The sequence below is a fragment of the Loxodonta africana genome, chromosome 10, assembly GCF_030014295.1.
Source record: "Loxodonta africana isolate mLoxAfr1 chromosome 10, mLoxAfr1.hap2, whole genome shotgun sequence".
Classification (NCBI taxonomy): Eukaryota; Metazoa; Chordata; class Mammalia; order Proboscidea; family Elephantidae; genus Loxodonta; species Loxodonta africana.
In genome coordinates, this window is record NC_087351.1 from 62,442,475 (window position 1) to 62,461,596 (window position 19,122).

The 19,122-nt window shown below is 39.1% G+C and overlaps 1 protein-coding gene across 2 annotated transcripts in view; it reads left to right on the top strand.

Annotated features, from left to right (window-relative positions):
* Nucleotides 1–19,122, top strand: part of ATL1 (atlastin GTPase 1) — an 80,795-nt gene that overhangs the window by 27,259 nt on the left and 34,414 nt on the right. For both annotated transcript variants that reach the window (XM_064292465.1, XM_064292467.1), the window contains exons 4-7: nt 820–954; nt 1,421–1,525; nt 6,414–6,464; nt 9,255–9,311. In XM_064292465.1, coding sequence (XP_064148535.1) covers nt 820–954; nt 1,421–1,525; nt 6,414–6,464; nt 9,255–9,311 — 348 coding nt within the window. The remainder of the gene's footprint in view (nt 1–819; nt 955–1,420; nt 1,526–6,413; nt 6,465–9,254; nt 9,312–19,122) is intronic.

The following is a 19,122-nucleotide window of genomic DNA, read 5'->3' on the forward strand; positions in this document are numbered from 1 at the left end:
ATACCACTTGTATCAGTATCCCTTTCCCCCTCCCTATCCTGGCCTTGGTTCAGGTCCTCAATCATGTTTTTGACTCCTCCTGGCTATTATCTTCCTTCCCTACTATTTGCCCTTCATTGCATCCAGAATAATCTTTCTAATCCTAACTATGATGATATTCTATCTCTGCTTCTTTATAATGCCTCACTGCCTGCAGGATAAACTCCAACTCCCTTAGGCACCTTACAAGGTTATTCAGAATCTATCTGTCCAGGCTCTCCTGCTACTGGCCCCTTCTTCTCCATCTTGATGCTTATGCAATACCAAAGCATTTTAGTGTGTCCTGACATAATATGTACTCTTATACCTTTCTTTCTGGAATGTCCGCCCCCCGTTTGCTCGCCGGAAAAATTCCTAAACATCCATCAAATCTTAGCTCAAACAGCACCTCTTCTATGAAGTACCACATGACCATGAGTTAGGTATTCCTTTTCCTGTGTTTCCATTTATGCCTTATATACACTTCCATTTTGGTACGCGTACATTAGGTCATAATGGCTTGTTAGCGTGTCTGTCTCTGTTAGGCTGTGAGTTTCCTCTGGTCTGGAATGATATCATTTCATCCTTGTATCCCCAGGACCTAGCACAAAATGTGGCAGATGGTTGCTCCTCTGTAATTAGTTTTTGGATGAATAAATAAAATGTTTGTGTCAATGCAAGACATGTGCATATGTTGTTTTCTTTTGATTAGAGTGGGAGCAGGATGAGAGTTGGAATGGATGAATGGAAAAACTATACACATGTATCCAGTTCCGCATCATAGACTTTATTAATTTACAGGAATCAGTTGACTGGATTGGAGATTACAATGAACCATTGACTGGTTTTTCATGGAGAGGTGGATCTGAACGAGAGACCACGGGGATACAGATATGGAGTGAAATCTTCCTTATCAATAAGCCTGATGGTAAAAAGGTACGATGCTAACTTGTTAAATAAAATCAAGTTTTCACTTGCAATGATTACCATTTTTTCAGATTCTTTAAAATGCTCCTTCGAAAACAAATTTTGGCCATTAGACATGAAGCTTAGGTAGGGTGGCATCCTATTGCATGTCCCCTGTTTCCCTTTCTAGTGATAAGGCTAGGTGAGGTTACAGGAGAGTAGAATAGCAGATCAGCAAGCTAACATCTGTACTTCGTTTCAGTTGCTGTATTAAGTTTCTATTATGTTGGATTACTGGTGAAACTTAATCATTATAGTAATCAGCAGCTAATTAATAGTTTGATTTTCTGTGGCACTCATGGTACATGTAAGAAATTACCTATTAATAGCATTCAATGATAATAGATTGCTTTGGTTCTTATAGCATTAACCTGTGGCAACCTTAATGCCCTACATGTTCTATAAAATACCCATAACGTACTCTACTTCCTTGTAGGTTGCAGTGTTACTGATGGATACTCAGGGAACCTTTGATAGTCAATCAACTTTGAGAGATTCAGCCACGGTATTTGCCCTTAGCACAATGATCAGCTCAATACAGGTATGGAATAAAATAAATCCATTTTGATGAATGTTTCTTTAATTAAAAATTATGAATATGTGTGTTTCTATGTACATGTGGTAGTGGGACAAACAAACATGGTAGATCATGTATATTATTTGACTCAATTAGCATCCTGGTTCTTATGATTTCTGTAAGAGTATAATTGTTTCTGTTATAATAGTCTAATTATTGATCAGTTTTCAAATTGCCTGCTTTAGTCAGAAAAGGTTACATTGTCTTATCGATAATTTTTTTTCTGTTTAAAGCCTACAATAAACTTAATAATATCTTATATGCAGATATATTTGGATTACCTGTTATAAATTATGCTTAATGAAACAAGATTTAGAAATGCAAAATTTTGCTTTACATAGCCAATAGAAACATCTCTAAATGTAAAAACACTTAGGCAGGTTCACAGCTTTTTAACATACTTTAATATATATTTAGGAAAGTAAATGTCTTTATATAATTTTTAAAATTTTCTTTTTTTGTTTTTCACTCATTTTTAAGCATTGTTTTTGAGGTTATTGTAGGCTTTCTAAATTATCCTGAAAGTCCTTGGAGATTTTTACTATAACCATAGAACACATAGCATAAAAGATTTTAAGGCAATTTTTAGATATTTTCTCTTCACTGGAGGGAGCAAGGAGTGAGAGAGTAGCCAAGAAACAGAGCATATCAGTAGGAAAATGTAAGGTGGCTTAAAAAAACAGCTATGGGGCAGTTCTACTCTGTCCTATAGGGTTGCTATGAGTCGGAATCGACTCGATGGCACTGGGTTTGGGTTTAAGGCAAAGTAGTCAAGAGATGAGACTCATATTATGAAGGAGGGATAAGCAAGTAGAGAGGATGGAGCTAGTGAACCAGCAACGAGGGCATCATAGCCTGCAGAGTCTGGTTGCGACAACCAAGAGAGGCTGGACTGAAGGAGAAAGGATAGATAGATTTTTTTCTAAAGGACTTCATAATAAAAGTCATGGCTATAACCTATGGTTCACTAGCCTTTTAAAAATATACTTCTTAATGAGTGAGCCTTTAAAATACTGGTTTAATATCTAATTTCTTTTTAACCAACAGGATAAGCCATTTATACAAGACAATTAAGACCTGATTGATTTGCCTTTTAAAATTTTTTATTTATTATTTATATTTGACCTAAAGTCACTGAGTATTTTTGCTGAAAATCTTCTAAGTCCTTAGTAATGATTTTTACTATTTTCTGAGGAATAGCCTATCATTTAAATAAGTACAGAAAATATACTGTTTGTATCAGTATGTAAACATACAAGCATCTGTAATTTTCTTTGAAGTTACTAATATTTACCCCCCCCAAAAAACAATGTCACCTTTATGCTGTAATCTACTCATGAAGGAATAATCCATATGTGTAAGAATGTAAGCATAATAATCAGAACCCAACTTCCATATGAAGAACATTCTTTGTTGCTGTTGTTAGGTGCTGTTGAATCCGTTCTGGCTCATAGTGACCCTGTGTAAAACAGAATGAAACCCTGCCTGATCCTGCGCCATCCTAACAATTGTTGCTATGTTTCAGTCCATTGTTGCACCTGCTGTGTCAGTCCATCTCCTTGAAGGCCTTCCTCTTTTTTGCTGACCCTCTATTTTACCAACCAGGGACTGGTCCTTCCTGATAACATGCTCAGTGTAAATAAAACAAAGTCTCGCCATCATCTCTTCTAGAGAGGATTCTGGCTATATTTTTTCCAAAAAAGAATTGTTTGTTCTTCTGGCAGTCCATGGTATATTAAATATTCATCGCCAACACCATAATTGAAAGGCATCAATTCTTTTTCAGTCTTTCTTATTCATTGTCCAGCTGTTGCATGCTTATGAGGTGATTGAAAATAGCATGCATGGCTTGTCAGGTGCAGCTGTCCTCAAAGTGACATCTTTGCTTTTCAACGCTTTAAAAAAAGTCTTTTGCAGCAGATTTGCCCAGTGCAGAATGTCGTTTGATTTCTTGACTGCCGCTTCCGTGAGCATTGACTGTGGATCCAAGTAAAATGAAATCTTTTACAACTTCAATATTTTCTCCGTTTATCATGATCTTGTTTATTGGTCCAGTTGTGAGAATTTTTGTTTTCTTTACGTTGAGGTGTAATCCATACTGAAGGCTATAGTCTTTGATCTTCATCAGTAAGTGCTTCAAGTCCTCTTCACTTTCAGCAAGCAAGGTTGTGTCATCTGAATATCACAAGTTGTTAATGAGTCTTCCTCCAATCCTGATGCCACATTCTTCTTCATATAGTCCAACTTCTCAGATTATTTGCTCAGCATACAGACTAAGTATGGTGAAAGGATACAACTCTGACACACATCTTTCTTGACTTTAAACCACACAGTATCCACTTGTTCTGTTCGAACAACTGCCTGTTGGTCCACGTACCCAAAACCCAGTGCCGTCGTGTCAATTCCGACTCAAAGCGACCCTATACAGGTTCCACATAAGCACAATTAAGTGTTCTGAAATTCCCATTCTTCACGATGTTATCCATAATTTGTTATGGTCCACATAGTAGAATGCCTTAACATAGTCAATAAAATACAGATAAACATCTTTTTGGTATTCTCTGCTTTTAGTCAGGATCCATCTGACATCAGCAATGATATCCCTCGTTCCATGTCCTCTTCTGAATCCTGCCTGAATTTCTGGCAATTCCCTATTGATGTACTGCTGCAACTGTTTTTGAATTATCTTCAGCAAAATATCAAATTTGCATGTGATATTAATGATATTGTTTGATAATTTCCATATTCTGTTGGATCACCTTTCTTTTTACTGGGCACACATATGGATCTCTTCAACTTGGTTGGCCAGGTAGCTGTCTTCCAAATTTCTTGGCATAGACTAGTGCTTCCAGCATTGCATCCATGTGTTGAAACATCTCAACTGGTATCCTGTCGATTCTTGGAGCCTTGTTGTTCGCTAATGCCTTCAGTGCAGCTTGGACTTCTTCCTTCAAAACCATTGACTCTTGATCATATGCTACCTCCTGAAATGGCTGAACGTCAACCATTTCTTTTTGGTACAGTGACTCTGTATATTCCTTCCATCTTCTTTTGATGATTCCTGCTTCCTTCAATATTTTGTGTATAACCAAACAAACAAAAATGAAAAACAACCAAACTCAATGCCGTTGAATCGATTCTGACTTACAGCGACACTACAGGACAGAGTAGAACTGCCTCAGAGGGTTTCCAAGAAGAGGCTGGTGGATTCAAACTGCAGACTTTTTGGTTAGAAACTGAGCTCTTAACTACCGAGCCACCAGGACTCCATTTTGCCTATAGAATTCTTCAATATTGCAACTTGAGTCTTGGATATTTTTCTTCAGTTCTTTTAGCTTGAGAAATGCTGAGCGTGGTTTTTCCTTTTGGCTTTCTAACTCCTGGTCTTTGCATGTTTCATTATAATACTTTACTTATTTTCTTGAGGATGGTCTCTAAATTCAGATGGGATATACTCAAGGTTGTATTTTGGCTCCCATGGACTTGCTTTAATTTTCTTCAGCTTCAACTTGAAATGTCATATGAGCAATTGTTGGTCTGTTCCACAGTCAGTTCCTGGCCTTGTTCTGACTGATGATATTGTATCTCTCCATTGTCTCTTTCCACAGATGTAGTCAATTTGATTCCAGTGTATTCCATCTGGTGAGGGCCACATGTATAGTCGGTGTTTATGTTGTTGTAAAAAGGTATTTCTAATGAATAGGTTGTTGGTCTTGCAAAATTCTGTCATGCAATCTCTGGCATCATTTCTATTGCCAAGGCCATATTTTTCAACTACTGATCCTTCTTTGTTCCCAACTTTCACATTCCAATCACCAGTAATTATCAATGCATCTTGATTGCATGTTTGATCAATTTCAGACTGCAGAAGCTGGTAAAAACCTCATTCCCAGCAGAGTAGGCCATGTGATTGTCCGATTCAAAATAGCCAATACCAGTCCATTTCAGCTTAGGAATGCCTAGGATATCTACCTTCAAGTGTTCCGTTTCATTTTGACAGTTTCCTATTTTCCTAGATTTGTACTTTGTACTTTCCACGTTCTGATTACTAACGGATGTGGGCAGCTGTTTTTCTCATTTTGAGTCATGCCACATCAGCAAATGTACGTCCTGAAAGCTTGACTCCATCCATATCATTAAGGCCGACTATATGTTGAGGAGGCAGCTCTTCCCCATCATATTTTCAGTGCCTTCCAACCTGAGGGGCTGATCTTCTAGCAGTATATCAGACAATGTTCTGCTGCTATTCATAAAGTTTTCACTGGCCAGTTTTTTTAGAAGTAGATCTCCAGGTCCTTCTTCCTAGTCTGTCTTAGTCTGAAAGCTCCGCTGAAACCTGTCTACTATGGGTTATCCTGCTAGTATTTGAAATACTAGTGGCATAGCTTCCAGCATCATAGCAACACACAACCACAGTACAACAAATTGAACAGATGAGTGGTGAGGAATGTTCTATAGACGTTAAAATTCTTTTGTGAAAAAGTCAACATAGTTTTCGAAACAAACTTTTTTTATACGAGTTGTTCAGGCTCAGACTGCTGTTATTTTGGTATGTTTGGGAGAATGGTTATTTTACTAACTAACTGTTAAGTCTGGTTTATAAATTAATTTTAATATTTTGTCTGCACAGCAGATGGTTACTGTATCTCTGGAACAGTTTTATGATCATTGTACATTGTCTCTCAGCCTTCCTTTACTCCTCTGTCAAGATCTTATAAATAGCATTATGTAAGAATGCATGTAAGATTTTGATTTTGTGATAATTGATATATTTAGAAAAATAAAGAATGACAAAATAAGTGCTTAGTATGATGCTAATTATTTCCTCATTTTGGCTTATTTCTTAATCCAGGTATATAACTTATCACAAAATGTCCAGGAGGATGATCTTCAGCACCTCCAGGTAACAGTGTTTATACTCTTTGTTTATCTGGTAATCTTTGCAGCACAGATAGCAGAACTCTGAGTTTATGTTAGGCCTTCTTCTACTCTGGGAAATCTTAACAACTGAGAAAGAAACCCCTAACAATAGGGGCTGTCCTATTTCTAAGCTTCTTGTTCTGATCCTGTGTAGTTATGTTTTCTCGAATTCAGTTTTCAAATTTGTTTCTGTAAAAGTATTTGTTACCAGCACTGTGTTTTGAAAATATATGGCAAATCAGAATCTTTGGCTTAAAGATGACCCAAAATGTGAAGCTGAAGTCTTAATATCAGGGATTTAATGATAGTTAGTGTGGTGTAACCATCAGTTAGTAATGATACTATGCCAGGTTTTTTTTTTTTTTTCCTGTGAACCACTTTATAGCTAAGAACTATGAAATAGCTACCTGATGATAACTCATAGAATTCTAAGTCAGATCTGAAAGAGACCTCGGTGATCACCTAATTTATCCTTCACATTTTATGGAAGAGGAAACTGAGGCTGAAGGAAATAAGTGACATGCCAAAACTCATACAGTTAGTGGTAGAGTGGGTCATCTGACTGGGCTCAGTGCTCTTTCCACTCTCCAAAAAAAAAAACAGCATTTAAATCTCAAAGAAGTAAAAGATTAGATATTTTCTACAGATAGTTCACATCTCTGTAACAATCTCTGTTCTCTTTCAATTCATGTTATTCTTGGTTACTTTTGAAAAACTTAATATTTCTTTGATAGTTTCTGTTTATTTTACAGAAAATTTTACTCTCAATATATTATCTTGGTAACCAGCAAATCTTGGCATGTAGCAGAATGGGCAAGTTTAATAGATAGCAAAGGATGATAGAGCAGGATAAGGGTTGGGTAATAATCTGTGACATTGAGATTCACATCCAGCATTGTTCTCCAATATATTTCTAAGACACACTGATCATTTAATAGGAGTAGGCAATATGCTGAATAATTTTTAGACATGTCTCATAATAAGGATTAATGACACAGCAGTGTTTTGACCAGTTTCTAAAAAAGGACTAATCCTGGAGTTTGATACTGAGTAAGCTTTTTTTTGAGGTCATTAATAAAAATTTCCTATAATGGCAACAACTCAGCTCTTCGAAGAAGAAATTGTGAATTCGTGTTATGAAATGATTCTAACGAAAGTGTCTGTCGGATCCCTGGACCAGCTGTCTTTTAAACATGACGTTCCAGACTTCCATTCAATCGCTCTAATCAAATACTTAGTAATAGGTTTTACCATTTGCTCCCTAAACTCCCGTAATTCCCACAGGAGAGGAGGTGTGGTGATGTAGGAGCTATTCTAGAGGGCCAAGGATGGTAATCCTCTGTGTCAGCATTCTTCCCCAGCGCCAAGAAGCCGCTGGGGCTTGTCACCTTTGTGTATGATAAAGCGGCATTTCCTGTAGACATATAGGGAAACCCACTCTGCCAGTCTGGGTGAAACTCTCAGCAGAGGCCCAGTCACTCTCTCAGTTCTGTGTTCTCCAAAACCTTAAATTTTTGTCAACACAAAAACTCAAATCATGGTGCCTTACGATCTCAATTGGGAGGAATACAAAATAAGAGAAGAAAGTGTATTGGATTTTCCACTTTTTAAGCCAAATACCTATATGATTCTATAATTACCCAGGCCATCATGCCATTAAATCTCCTCAGGAAACAACTTTTATAAATGTATTCTACATAGTTGATAATCTCTGGCCTAATCTATCCAAGTTCTGCTTTGAAGGATCATCTAGCATATTCTTCCTTCTCACTCACCTTACCCACAAAACAATTGTCCCACATTCTAGATATAAAAGGTATAAGCTTTAAAATGGAAACTTGATTTTTTTAAATAATTTTTATTGTGCTTTAAGTGAAAGTTTACAAATCAAGTCAGTCTCTCACATATAAACTTATATACACCTTACTACATACTCCCATTTACTCTCCCCCTAATCATTCAGCCTGCTCCCTCCTTCCAGTCTCTCCTTTTGTGACCATTTGCCAGATTCTAACCCCCTCTACCCTCCCATCTCCCCTCCAGACAGGAGATGCCAACATAGTCTCAAGTGTCCACCTGATGCAAGTAGCTCACTCCTCATCAGCATCTCTCTCCAACCCATCATCCAGTCCAATCCATATCTGATTGAGTTGTCTTCTGGAATGGTTCCTGTCCTGGGCCAACAGAAAGTTTGGGAATCATAACCGCCGGGGTTCTTCCAGTCTCAGTCAGACCATTAAGTCTGGTCTTTTTATGAGAATTTGCGGTCTGCATCCCACTGTTCTCCTGCTCCCTAAGGGGTTTTCTGTTGTGTTCCCTGTCAGGTCTGTCATCGGTTGTGGCTAGGCACCATCTAGTTCTTCTGGTCTCAGGATTATGTAGTCTCTAGTTCATGTAGCCCTTTCTGTCTCTTGGGCTCATAATTACCTTGTGACCTTGGTGTTCTTCATTCTGCTTTGATCCAGGTGGGTTGAGACTCATTGATGCATCTTAGATGGCTGCTTGCTAGTAGGAGACTTTATTTTTAAAATGTACTTTATGTCTTTAATTTTATGTATGTCTAATTATTGTAGCTCTGCTTTATCTGTACAATAATTATTTCCTTAAAGTGATTGTTCTAATCTAAATAATACAGTATTCCGTTTCAGCTAGGGGGAAGAAAATGAAGAGAAGGAAGTCAAGAAGTAAAACTTTGCATATACTGAAGTTTTCTTTTGTTGTTTTTGTTGGTGTGTGTATATGTGTATGTGTGCATGTGTGATTTGCCTTCTAGCTTTTCACTGAGTATGGCAGACTGGCAATGGAGGAAACCTTCCTGAAGCCATTTCAGGTGAGTGGAGGTAAAATGATGGGAAATTTTTACTGGATTTTCCTGAAGACTACAACTAGGTATATTGATTAGTTGAGAGGGTCATGTTTCGTTCTCTTTTTCTTTATTTCTTTCAACATCCCCTTTTTTTTTTTTTTTAATTTTTTATTGTGCTTTAAGTGAAAGTTTACAAATCAAGTCAGTCTCTCACACAAAAATTTATATACACCTTGCTATATACTCCTAGTTGCTCTCCCCCTAATGAGACAGCACACTCCTTCCCTCCACTCTCTATTTTCATGTCCATTTGGCCAGCTTCTGACAACCTCTGCCCTATCATCTCCCCTCCAGACAGGCGCTGCTCACGTAGTCTCATGTGTCTACTTGATCCAAGAAGTTCACTCTTCATCAGTATCCTTTCCTGTCCCTTAGTCCAGTCCAATCCCTGTCTGAAGAGTTGGCTTTGGGAATGGTTCCTGTCTTGGGCTAACGGAAGGTCTGGGGACCATGACGTCTGGGGTCCTTCTAGTCTCAGTCGGACCATTAAGTCTGGTCTTTTTATGAGAATTTGAGGTCTGCATCCCACTGCTTTCCTGCTCCCTCAGGGGTTCTCTGTTGTGTTCCCTATCAGGACAGTCATCAGTTGTAGCCAGGCACCATCTAGTTCTTCAGGTCTCAGGCTGATGTAGTCTCTGGTTTATATGGCTCTGTCTCTTGGGCTCATAATTACCTTGTGCTTTGATGTTCTTTATCCTCCTTTGCTCCAGGTGGGTTGAGACCAATTGATGCATCTTAGATGGCCCAACATCCCAGTTTTTAATACTTATTTCATGTTATTTGATGCAAGCAGGAAATAGAAATGGAAAGAATAAAAAGATCGTAAGACATTTTGGTACCTGCAAGAGTATTAGCTTTTCTTCCTGAACTCATCCCTGGAGTTGTCATAGAAGTCAGAAGAAAACTAATGAATTTGTCAAGCATAAAAGCTAACAACAACCAACCAAACAAGACTTCTGGGACAATAGGAGGTGGTTTCCAGTCACAGCAAAAGCAGGCTGAGCAACAGAGACAGGCTATTGGGTGAGGGGGTGTTTTTAGAGGTGCCATTTTCTCAATTCGCGGGCACTGGGTTCTGGGTTTGTTTTCTCTTACACATCGACCTGCATGAACCATTACCTGTTCCATTGTCATTGAGAATCAGAAGCACAACAAGCTCAGCTCCTGCTGGTGGCAGCAGGATAACATCAGGGCAATATTTGAACTTGGATTGGGTGATGTAAGCAGATTGTTTGGCCCCTTAATGCTCCCTTCTGCCCTTACCATTCTTTATATCCCATGGATAAGGAGATTATAACTAAGTCAAATATCTCCTGGAGGAGATACAGATTGAAACACCAAAGACTGCTCACCTGAAGCATGACTCCTTCCACCTCAGCTTATCAGAGGGAGCCCAAGGTAGGCCCTTGAATTTAGCTCTTTCCCCCAGGTATACATCACCAGCCAAGATAGTTCATATCCTTAGGGAAATGTGAGTATACAGAAAAACTGAAAAATTAATAAAGGACAAAGCAGAATTAAATGACAAGTAAATTAAAATGAGCTATATTAGTTACATATTGCACTGTAACAAATTACCCCAAAACCACAAACATTTATTATCTCACACAGTTTTTGAGGGTCAGGAATCTGGGAGTGGCTTAATCAGAATAGTTTTGGCTCAGGGTCTCTCATGAGGTAGCATTCAAAATGTTGGCCAGGGGTACATTCCCTGAAGACTTGACTGGAGGTGGAAGATCTGCTTCTGAACTTACTCCCATCTATGAGGGCCAAACCAAACTAAACCAAACCAAGCCCACTGCCGTCGAGTCGATTCCAACTTGTAGCGACCCTATAGGACAGAGTAGAACTGCCCCATAGAGTTTCCAAGGAGCACCTGGCAGATTTCAACTGCGGACCTCTTGGTTAGCAGCCGTAGCACTTAACCACTACGCCACCAAGGTTTCCTGTATGATGGCAGGAGGCTTTAATTCCTCATGACATGGGCCTTTCCATAGGGCTGCCCATGACAGGCTTCCCCTTGTCATGAGATCCAGTTATAAGCGATCTAATTATGAGAGAGAGCAACCAAGAAAGAAGCTGCAGAGTTTTACAATCTCAGAAGTGTCACTTCTTCTGTGAACAGGAAGAACGTTATCCATCATACAGACCCACCCTGGTATAGTGTGGGAGAGGACTAAACAAGGATGTGAATATCAGGATTCAGAGATCTTGGGGCTGTCTTGGAGGCTGGCTATCATAGTAGCATATTAAATACTGTTAAATAAATAAGGAATGAATATCTTATACTGTCAGTAACAGAAGATTAGGTAATTTGAATTAACCTTCTTTGTAACAGCAATCAGAAAATCTTGACAGAAAATTAAAAATTTATTTGAATGGGTAAGAGTATTAAAAAAAGATAGTATTAATATTAGTATTAAGATAGTACTTAATAGTAAAAACTTGTTGAGATGAAAGAAGGATGGAGGTGACCTCAGAGTTTGGGACCATTTTTTGTCTAGGGATGTTTTCCAACTGTAGAAAGAGAAGGTAGGTGGTACTTTTGATAGTTTCCTGGGGCTAGAGGGGTAGGGAATGGAGTCCAGGTCATGCAAATAGGGAATGGCCCTGAATAGCTCATCTTGCTTTGGGTTGAGACCCCAAAGAGCTGTACCTTGCAAAAAAAAAAGAAAAAAAGGCAAACAGGAAATACAAAGCCCTCATAGGAAACATAGCTCAGATTTGAATCATATCAATTCCTGAAATTTCATCGAAGTGATTCCAGCATACTAGTGGTTCCAGGTGTCCAGAATTAGTAGTGCACTCGAGTTCCTAAGAGAAGCCATTATACAGTCTCTGTAGTAGAAGGTAAAATAATCCTAGCACTTAAATGATTTCTACAGTAGTTTTGTAACTATTTGTAGCATACTATCAAAAATAACCATGTACCTGAGGAGACAGGACTAAATGAATAAAAAACCAGCAGAAAATACAAACAATAGAAACAGGTCCACAAGAGCTCCAGATAATAGAGTTTTAAATAGTTATACTTAATATATTTAAGAAGGAAAAAAAATACATGATTTAGAATTCCATCACAAAACTGGAAATTAGAAATGAACCGAATTGAACCAGACAGGGATGCCGTTTATCACCACTCTTATTCAATATTGTATTGGAAGTCCTAGCTAGAAGTAAGGCAAGAAAGGGACATACAAATTAGTAAGGAAGAAGTAAAACTATCCCTGTTTGCAGATGATATGATCACATACATAGAAAATCCCAGAGACTCCACAAGAAAGTTACTGGTACTAATAGAATTCAGCAAAGTGGCAGGGTACAAGATCAACACAAAAAAATCAGTTGGATTCCTCTACACCAAGAAAGAGAACTCTGAAAAGGAAATCAGGAAAACAGTACCATGTACAATAGCCCTCAAAAAGATAAAATACTTACGAATAAATCTAACTAGAGACGCAAAAGACTTATACAAAGAAAACTACAAAATACTACTGCAAGAAACCAAAAGAGACCTACATAAATGGAAAACATATCATGCTTATGGATAGGAAAACTTAACATTATGAAAATGTCAATACTACCCAAAGTGATCTACAAATATAATGCAATCCCAATCCAAATTCCAACATCATTCTTTAATGAGACTGAAAAACTAATCACCAACTTTATGTGGAAAGGAAAGAGGCCCCAGATAAGCAAAGCATTATTGAACAAGAACAAAGTAGGAGGCCTCACACTCCCTGATCTCAGAACCTACTATACAGCCACAGTAGTCAAAACAGCCTGGCACTGGTAAAATGACAGACACATAGACCAATGCAACAGAATTGAGTACCCAGAAGTGAATCCATCCACCTGTGCACAGCTGATCTTTGACAAAGGGTTGAAGTTCATTAAATGGGGAAGAGAGAGTCTCTTTAACAAATACTGCTGGCAAAACAAGATATCCATTTGCAGAACTGAAATATCCCCTACTTTACACCATACACAAAAACTAATTCAAAATGGATCAAAGGCCTAACTGTAAAACCTAAAACTATAAAGATCATGGAAGAAAAAATAGGAACAAAGCTAGGGGCCCTAATATATGGCATAAATAGAATACCAACCATAACTAAAAATATACAAACAGCAGAAGATAAACTAGATAACTGGAATCTCCTAAAAATTAAACACTTACGCTCATCAAAAGACTTCACCAAAAGAGTGAAAAGAGAACTTACAGACTGGGAAAAAATCTTTAGCTATGACATATCTGGCAAGGGTTTAATCTGTAAAATTTATACAAAACTTCAACAGCTCGATAACAAAAAGACAAACAACCCAAATAAAAAATGTGCAAAGGACATGAACAGATACTTCACCAAAGAAGACATTCAGGCAGCTAACAAACACAGGAAGAGATGCTCAGAATCATTAGCCATTAGAGAGATGCAAATCAAAATGACAATGAGATATCATCTGTAAAAATGGGTTGGGGGCAGTGTTTGACCTCCTTCAACCCCACAAGGGGGAAGGAGAACCAAGATCAACAGCCCAAGGCTGATTCCTATGAGATGGAGATCAGACACACCTCCTCTCTCCACCATCTTTAGTAAAGTCCCTCCCATAGCACACTCTACTGGGTTCCATAAATTCAGTACAATGGCCACAAAGAACTCACAGACCATACATACATACAATTATGGAGTTTACTAGGGAGGTAACAGTTACAGTTCAGGCTCAAGAACACTCAGGATACAGTTTTTCCATCAGGATAGCTTCTTCCCAGCTGTGCTTATAGTAACACTTCTTCCTGGCCCTCAGTCTCTGCCTAAAGGCACTCAGCTTTCTCTCTCTCTGTGGGCCGGGAAGCCCACCCTGCTGTCTTCTGCTGCTGGGTCTCTCCTGCCACCACTTCTCTCCATCTTCAGGGTTACAGCTTTTTCTCTCCCTGGCTTAGATAGCCCATGTTTAAATTGCCCCTACTTATCAAACCAGTACTCTGAAGAGACAAACGTGTTCTTTGGTCTTGAAGAAGCTTCTGTTCTGGTTGAGAGTTTGACCATCTGCATCCAAAAGCAAAGTCTGGTCCACAGCAAGCCATCAAATTGCAACAGTCTACATCAGTTCACAGTGTCAAACATCTTTCTCTTCATTTGGTCAGGTTCTGGTCAGCTCATCCCTAGCCATCCAAGCTAAGTCACAATGGGTAGCAGCATCAGGGTTGAGAGTTCACACACACCTCCCAGCACTTCAGACAGCCAGTTCACACACTCTCATCCCTAGCCCCCTTGGGCTATGTCAATTGGTTCTACCCATATACTTCAGGAGTCCAAAAACTCCTTTTACTTCTAGCCCTTCCTCTCTCTCTCTCATCCCTAGCCCCTGTGGGCTAGGTCAACGGGTGTCAATGGAACATTTATAAACTCAGCCCATTTCTTCACTGCTGCACTTCCTCCACTTCCACTCACTAAGTAGACCCAGGTGGTCACCACAAGCAAGCAGACCAAGCTGTCTACTTGCCGGCTCCCTTTAACTTCCAGTCTTGGAAGAGGGTTCCTTCCAATGGGCACTGGCTTTTCTTGTACCCAACAACAAACTACTTGCTCAAAATTCAAAAAGCAAAACAGCTACTTTTTTTCTGTAAGTTCTTCCTTCAAAAGCAAATTTTCCATTCTCTCAGCAGTTCTGGGTGGTTATGCATATCTTTTCAAATGTAAAATCTGGATGAGGCTTAGGTTTTCAACCTGAGGCCCCCACTCTATACACAGGGCTACTCCATTCAAACAGCCTGTGTTTCCCTCTGGCAAATCATAGTTCCCTTTTTAGCATATTGAATCATGTATTGGTTGAAGGCAGAGTTACATGCTCTCTGTAATCTATAATACCCAATATTCATTTCTATCATACATTTAGGTCTGCTTTACAACACTAGATAGGAGAAAACATTCAATAACCATAGTACATCAAGATCAACACATAATCCTAAACACATAACCCTTTTTAAAACATTCTATTTTTGTCTTCTCCACACCTTAACTATCTTCACATTCATGTACATGTGGCCGTGGGTCTCTGGCTGGGTGGAACCAGTAGACCCTGGCCCCCTTCAGTCATCCTGCTTATCCGGCCTGGCCTTTGCCCTAGGCCACTCCAGCTGCAGCTTTTCAGCCATTACAGGTAAAAACAACCAAAGTAACCATCCAAGAATCAAAGATTTCACTTCCCAAGCCCCTTTGTTCTTTCTCTTTCAAAGTTCCATGCTTTCACGAGTCTGGAGCCATTGCAAAGTATCCCACTTCTGGCACCAGCTGTAAAAACGGCTTGGGGGAAGTGTCTGACCTCCTCCAACCCCACAATGGGGGAGGAGAACCAAGATCAACAGCCCAAGGCTGATTCCTATGAGGTGGTGATCACACACGCCACCTCTCTCCTCTCTCCACCATCTTTACGAATTCTGACATCAACTGTCCTTCCCACAGCACTCTCTACTGGGTTTGATAATTCACTGCAGTGGCCACACAGAACTCACAGATGATACTCACAATTATTGGGTTTATTAGGGAAGTATAACAGTTATAATTCAGGCTCAATAACACTCAGGATACAGTTCTTCCATCAGGATAGCCTCTTCCCAGACATGCTCACAGGCATGCCTCTCCCTGGCCCTCAGTCTTTGCCCAAAGGCTTTCTCTCTCTGTGGGTGGGGAAGCCCACCACGCTATCTTCTCCTGCTGAGTCTATGCTGCTGGATTTCTCCTGCCACCACTTCTCACTATCTTCAGGGTTATAGCTTTCTCTATCTCTCAGTCTCCTGCTTCCAGGAACTTCTCAGCATGAGGATCCTGGATCCAAAGGATGCACTCTCCACTCCTGGCTGTTCTTCCTTGGTGGTGGTTGGCTCCTCTTCTCTGTTCTGGAATTGGCTCTCTTTTAAGGCAAAACTTACCAATCCCCTTAAACCTGTTGCTGGTGAATTGATTCCGACCCATAGCAATCCTATAGGACAGAGTAGAACTGCCCCATAGGGTTTCCAAGGAGCAGCTGGTGGATTTGAACTGCTGACCTTTTGGTTAACAGTCAAGCTCTTAACCACTGTGCCACCAGGGCTCCAACTAATCCTCTTGGTGGGCCACAATTACCCTATCACACAGTCCTGCCCAATCACCTGGATGGGAATTACAAGACTATGGCCAGAAAGGCCACACAAATGTAATCAGTTACAGCGTACCATCTCACCCCAGCAGAATGGCACTGATCAAAAAAACAGAAAACAAATGCTGGTGAGACTGTGGAGAGATTGGAACTCTTATACCGTGCTGGTGGGAATGTAAAATGGTACAACCACTGTGGAAAACAGTATGGCACTTCCTTAAAAATCTAGAAATAGAAATATCATATGATTCAGCAATCCCACTCCCAGGAAAATATCCTAGAGAAATATGAGCTGTCACATGAATAGACATATGTACACCCATGTTCATTGCAGCATTATTCACAATAGCAAAAAAGATGGAAACAATGTAAGTGCCCATCAACGGGGGAACGGATAAACTGTGGTACATATACACAATGATATACTATGCAATGAAAAAGAATAATGATGAATCTGTGAAACATCTCACAACATGGATGAATTTAGAGGACATTATGCTGAGTAAAATAAGTCCATCACAAAGGACAAATATTGTATGAGATCACTATTATAAATACTCAAGGAAAGCTTTACACACAGAAAGAAACATTTTTTGATGGTTACCAGGAATGGGAGGCAGAGGCAGGGAAAATCACTAACTAGAGAGTAGACATGTGTTAACTCTGGTGAAGGGAAAGGCAGTACACAATATGGGGGAAGTCAGCAGAACATGACCAAGTCAAGAGAAGACACAGAGGGGTATGCAAGAATAAAAGGCAACAAAAATAAATACTGTAACATACACAATCCTGCAACAACAGTAATAAAGAAAATTTTCTGAGTGGATATCTAGGTAGATATGTATGCCAGATAGGTGTAGGAGGGTGTATGGGAGTACACCCATGTGCATATATAGGTTTGGCTTTGGCTATTTCTACATACATATTTGTATGTGCTCCATGTATATTCATATATATAATAGAGCACCCAAGTGGTACAGTCATGGAAACAGCCTAGACATAACCGAACACCTCAGAGGACTGAGTTACTAGGCTTGAAGGCTAAGGATCATAATCTCAGGGGATATCTAGATCAATTGACATAACATAGTTCATAAAGAAAACATTCCACATCCTACTTTGGTGAGTAGTGTCTGGGGCCTTAAAAGCTTGGGAGCAGCCATCTAAGATACAGCTATTGGTCTCTTTCTACCTGGAGCAAAGGAAAGCGAAGAAAACCTAAGACTCAAGGAAACAACTCAAAGGACTAATGGACCACAGGAACCGCAGCCTTCACCACCCTGAGACCTGAAGACCTAGATAGTGCCCAGCTACCACTACTGACCACTCTGATCAGGATCACAACAGAAGGTCCTGGTTAGAATGGGGGAAAAAAATGGAGAACAAAATTCAGTTTCACAAAAACGACCAGATTTACTAGTCTAAGAGAGACTGGAGGAACTCCCAAGACTATAGTCCTTAGACATGCTTCTAACTTGGAGCTGAAGCCATTCCTGGAGATCACTTTTCAGCCAAATAGTAGACAGGCCTATGAAGCATCAATAACATGTGAGGAAGGTGCTGCTTAGAACAATCATCTACATGAGACCAAAAGGACAACATATGCCCAAAAGCAAAGATGAGAAGACAGGAAGGAGCAGGATAATCAGACAAATGGAAATGGGGAACTCAGAGTGGTAATAGGGAAAGTGCTGACACATTGCTGGGAGTGCAACCAATTTCATAGAACTATTTGTGTATAAACTATTGAATAGGAAACTAATTTGCTCTGTAAGCCTCACCTAAAGCACAATCAATCAGTATGAAACAAATGGAAATTCTAGAGCTGAGAAATACAATAATTGAAATGAAGAACTTAGTGGATAGGTTTATCAGCTGTTTACATACAGCTGAGGAAAAAAAATAATGAAATGGAATATATGTAAGATAAAAACACCTAGAATGAAAAATAGAAGGGCAAAAAACATAGTATATAGAGTGAGGTTTACCATACATGTATTTAAGTCCCAAAAGGACAGAAGAGTGAGAGAATAAGGCAAAAGCAGTACTTAAGGAGTTAAGGGCTGAGAAGTTTAAAAAACTTACAAAAGCCACAAATTCAGGAAGTTTATGAACCCCAACAGGATAAAAAGAAATCTACTCCTTGGCACATTATATAAAATTACTGAAAACTGAAAACAAAGAGAAAAGTCTTACAAGTGTCTACAGAAAAAAGGTAGATTATCTTCAAAGGTATAAGATTAGACTAACCAAAAAAGTTGAAACTAATCATATCTTTAAAGTGCTACAATAACTGCCAATGTAGAATTTTGTACATAGTGAAAGTATTCTTCAAGATTAAAGGTGAAATAAACACATATCAGACCAACAAAAGCTAAGAGAATTTGTCACCAACAAAACTGCACGAAAGGAAATAGTGAAAGGTGTTCTTCAGACAGAAGGAATTTATTCCATATGGAAGACTGCAGATGCAGAAAGGAATGTGAATGAATATATACTGTATAAAACAATAATGATACGTCTTTCTTTGGGAAATATATATATGTTTAAAATATACAAAATGTCATTAAAGTTAAGAGGGGGATAAATGCGGTAAAATGCATTTTCTGTGGATACGCTAAGTACTTAATAATAA